At 36.2% G+C, this 4,803-nt stretch overlaps 1 protein-coding gene across 1 annotated transcript; it reads right to left on the reverse strand.

The window, feature by feature from the left end:
* Positions 1 to 631: 631 nt before the first annotated feature.
* On the reverse strand, positions 632 to 1,476 carry LOC138901204 (uncharacterized). The gene is made up of 2 exons (XM_070188948.1): positions 1,004 to 1,476; positions 632 to 935 (listed from the first exon to the last, which is right to left on the reverse strand). The coding sequence occupies exons 1-2, from the start codon at positions 1,474 to 1,476 to the stop codon at positions 632 to 634; spliced, it is 777 nt and encodes a 258-aa protein (XP_070045049.1).
* Between the last annotated feature and the right edge of the window lie 3,327 nt (positions 1,477 to 4,803).

The raw sequence follows: 4,803 nt of genomic DNA on the forward strand, positions 1-4,803 counted from the left end.
TTTTCCGGGGTGTTACAATTAAATTCTTTTGAAGTGAATTCTCCTCTTCTATCGGACCTTAAAGATTTTATTTCATAGCCACTTTATTTCTCCACAAGTACTTTGAAATTTTTAAAAGTAGCAAAAGCTTCAGATTTTTGGTTCAAGAAATAAACCCAAGTCTTTCTACTAAAGTCATAAATGAAAAGTAGAAAGTATTTGCTTTTACCAAAGGAAGGTGGATTGATTGGTCCACACACATCAGTGTGAACAAGCTGTAACGGTTTAGTTGTTCTTGACATGGCCTCCTTTGGAAAACTCATCCTTGCATGTTTTCCAAGAAGACAAGCTTCACACAATTGATTGGGATGGTTGATTGATGGTATCCTATGCACCATGTTCTTTTCTCCCATTGATTTGAGTGCTTCAAAATTCAAGTGTCCAAATCGCATGTGCCAACACCATGATTCATCTTGCACATTAGCCTTCAAACATTTTGCATCAATTGTATTAAGATTCAGAGAAAATAATCTATTCTTTTACATATGCACTTTAGCAATTAGAATTCTACCTGAATCTCTAAGCCAAAGATGCACATTTTTCAAAACTCATATTCCTTTTCAATAAGTTGGCCCAAACTCAAAATATTACTTTATAATTTTGGCACATAATAAACATCTTGAATTAACTTCTGACTACCATCTTTACAAGAGATCAGAATCATACCTATCCTTTCTATTTGAATCTGTGAGGTATCTCTAAAGGACACATTACCTCTCACCATTTTATTGATCTCCACAAACTTCTCTTTGCATCCATACATATTATTGCTTGCTACATTGTCCAAATACCATGAGTTGCAATCATCCATGTCTTCTTCCTTGAGTGTCATCAATAACGTTGACTCATATTCTTCTTTCTTGTCGTCAACAAGGTTAGGTTTTTCTTCAATATTGCTGTGACATTCCCAAGAGTAATGACCAAATTTTGACAATTATAACACTCAATTTTTGATTTGTCATACCTTTGTCTATTATTTTCTTGGTAGTAGCCACGTCCTCTTCCTCCTCTTTGTCCACGGCCACGACTTCTGAATGTTTGGTGAATTTTAAATTCATCGTTGAAGTTATTACCATTACTTCTTTCTCTTCCATGACCGCCACGGCCTCGTCCTCGTCCGTTTCCTCGATAGCTCTTTTCACCTCCATAATCCTTAAAGGATGCCTGAGTTTTAAGTTGCTCTAGTGGCACTTCTTGCCTTCTTTTGATCTTTTCTTTGTGGGCCTGTAAAGAACCCTCCAATTGCTTTACCAGCATAGAGTCTAAATCTTTAGACTCCTCAATAGCACACACCACAAAATCAAATTTAGGTGTTAAAGTGCGAAGGATCTTTTCTAGCACACAGACATCTTCTATGTACTCCCTGTATCTTTTTAATTGATTTACAATAGCCTTCACTTTTGAAAAATAATCTGAAATGCATTCGGATTCTTTCATTTTTAAAACTTCAAAGTTAGCCCTTAGAGTTTGAAGTTTTACCTTCCTCACCTTGTCAACTCCTTGAAGAAAATTTTGTAAAATCTCCCGAGCTTCCTTTAAGGTGGTAGCATCTGCCACCTTCTCAAATATGGCATCATCCAAATATTGGTGGATGAGCGTGAGGGCTTGTTGATCCTTCTTCTATATGTTTGCCAATACATCTTTTTTATTTTGAGGCAGAGCTTCCTCATTATCGGATTTTGCATACCCTCTATATAAGATTTCCCACACATCCTGGGAGCCAAGAATGGCTTTCATATGTAGACACAATTTCTCATAATTATCTTTTGTGAGACGGAGGTACTAAAAAGACAGCGTACTATTATTTTCCATGGCTCTAATACCACGTTGTTGGGAAAAATAATAATCCAGCCCAGAAATAATATCCACAAAAAATAATAATAACACAAGAGAGTAACAACGACATCAACTCTTTTAACGAGGTAAGTACAATACCCGAGCGGAGTAATATTACCACTATTTACAACTTAGTACTATCAAGAGACTACTACAATTTTGAATGAAATAATACTCTTAATTTAAAATTCATCACTACAATATTACTAACACTCACTATTTATCTTATAGACTACAATCTGTGGATTACTCTCTCTAACTTCTATTGCTTCTCTTTGTTTTGGTGTGTTTTCAAATAAGGAGAAGCTCTTCTATCTGTAGCAAGAAATCCTTGGCCTAATAGTGGATATGATGTCATGGCAAATGTCATGAAAAGTTGGTCCACAAATTTATTATAGTGGATATGATGTCATGGAAAATGTCATGAAAACTTGGCCCCCTCTTGAAAAAGAAGCCAGATTAATAGTCATATTACACATGGGATGAACCCATCAATTTATAGTCCCGCAGTGCCAATTGAGGCCTTAATTGTCATCTTCCAATCCATGCTAACTATGTCTATGATCTACAAATATTAGTAAGAATATATGAACAAATAAAAAGGCTAATAAGAGGGGTACCAAACCACTACCGATCCTTTAGAAGTAGTATTTGGTCAAGTGTACAACGTTCCAGTTGGATTGGAGTTGCTTCCCATCCATAGACTTAAGTTTATAGGCCCCGTTTTTAGCAATTGCTCAAACTCGATAGGGCCTTCCCAATTAATGTCGAGCTTTTTGGCATTGAGTTCTTACATTGTAGGGAATACCTTACGAAGGACGTAGTCTCTAACTTTAAAGTAGCGGAGGTTAGTTCTTTAATTGAAGTATTTTCAATCCTCTCTTTTTGTGCCACCATTCGAATTTGTCATGATCCAAAACCAATATCGACGCCTAACCCACTTGCTAGACATGCCAATCATAAAACAAGAATGAAACATGATAACAAATTACAGAATAAATAAGTCTGAAAGACAAATAATCATAAATAAGGTCAAATTATTATACAACTCTCCAGAACTTGGTAACACTAAGTCATGAGTCTGCAGTACAAATACATGTCTAAAATACAAAAAATTATTGTCTAAAACAACAACAACAACAACAACAACAACAACAATAAGAAAAGATTGGAAGAGACGTCAGGGACTGTGATCGTGAAACGGCTCTACCTCGGTCATAATAGCGCAGCAACAACTCAGCTCACAATGCTCAACTAGATCCAACTCCTGAATCTGCATAATTAAGTGTAGAGTGTAGTATGAGTACAATTGATCACATATACTCAGTAAATATCATGACTATCCTCGGTGAGTTACTGGCGAGAATTTGCCAATGATACTCACTAAACCACCTATACAATTTATAATATGAAAGTACACAACAACGGTGTCAAAACTAAGCATGAAATATAAGTACAACTAATCAGTGCACATAGAGAAGATGCGCACAGATTTTATAACTGTTTAATAGATCAGCATATAGTGAAGATATGCTTCTATCACCAATGAATCATCAACATTTACATATAGAGAATATATGCATAGATAATCAAGTCAATGTGCACATGTTAATGTATAGAGAAAATATGTATCGTGCCTTCATCCTTCAGTCAACACAGCATATAGAGAAGATGTGCATAAAGTGGCATGTATACATTTCAAAACTAGAATATAAAGAAGATATGCGATAAAATCATGTATACACCCAAGGTGTTTTCATATAGAGAAGATATGCAAATATCAAACACTAATCAATTTTCCTTATAATGCGTGTATGTCATCAAGAGAGAAACATGAGAGGATGATCCTAGGGGGATGAATCCTTATCTACACATTGTACGGACAACTCACGTGCCATAATATAACAACCACACGGACCACTCACGTGCTACCATAACTCAACCAGCACAGACCACTCATGTGCTGCCAATCCAGTCCATCACATAGAAAGAATATACTAGAATACATGTATACGAACAATGAATATAAAATCACATACTCATGGACTGAGGAAAAGTATCATGTTAATGGGTATGCATGGACGAAGTGTGCTACCACAACTCTGATTAGGCGGACATGCTAAAACAATAACAATTATCATGTCTAAACATGAAATTAACCAACAAATGATCTCTAGCATGATTCAAGAAGTTCTTGAAGGGGTACATATAAAACATGATAACAAGAAGGATAATATCCAATACAAGGCATAACATAGCCAAAGGACTACCCCAAACATAGATAAAATCCGGTGCATGCACACATCTCATCCCCCTGCATGGGTGTCACCCTCGACACGTAACCATCATCAACACATCAAGCAACTAGTCCCTCAAACAAAGGCAAGGCAAGATACTTACTACAATCGAGCAGAGTCAATACTCTAAGAATGCCTTTCCTCGCGAATCGACCACCGAGCAGCTCCAATCTAGTCAAGTAACACACCACAGTGTTAAATAATGCTAAAGGAATCAATTATGGAGCATAAAGGCTGGATCTTAAATCAATTACACAAAGTCAACCAAAAACTCAATCCGAACCCGCTTCCCAAAATCCAAAAAAACTCATAAATCCCGACGACCCATTCGAATACGAGTCCAAATATACAAGTTTCATCTATATCTCACTCCAAATCGGGGTTCAAATTTTAATTATTCACTTTCCAAAATCTAACACAAAAACTCCAATTTTCCTGTTTCAAACCCATGTTCCAAGTGTACAAATCTATGGGGAATTGAGGTACATAATCAAATCCAAGAAGAAAATACTTACCCTCAAAGTGGTGATGAAAATCTCCCCAAAAATTGCATCTAGCCAAGCTCTAAAACTCTGAATAATAGAAAATGAGCTTAACCCTCGAAATAAAAGAGGCTGCTAGTGATTCCACA

Source organism: Nicotiana tomentosiformis, chromosome 11 (genome assembly GCF_000390325.3).
Source record: "Nicotiana tomentosiformis chromosome 11, ASM39032v3, whole genome shotgun sequence".
NCBI lineage: Eukaryota > Viridiplantae > Streptophyta > Magnoliopsida > Solanales > Solanaceae > Nicotiana > Nicotiana tomentosiformis.

What these genes read in the sequence shown, in the direction of transcription:
- LOC138901204 (XM_070188948.1), bottom strand. Translation starts at nt 1,476, where the DNA reads ATGAAAGAATCCGAATGCATTTCAGATTATTTTTCAAAAGTGAAGGCT. An exon ending in CAAGAAAATAATAGACAAAG is followed by an intron (nt 936 to 1,003) that starts GTATGACAAATC and finishes GGAATGTCACAG; the next exon opens with CAATATTGAAGAAAAACCTA.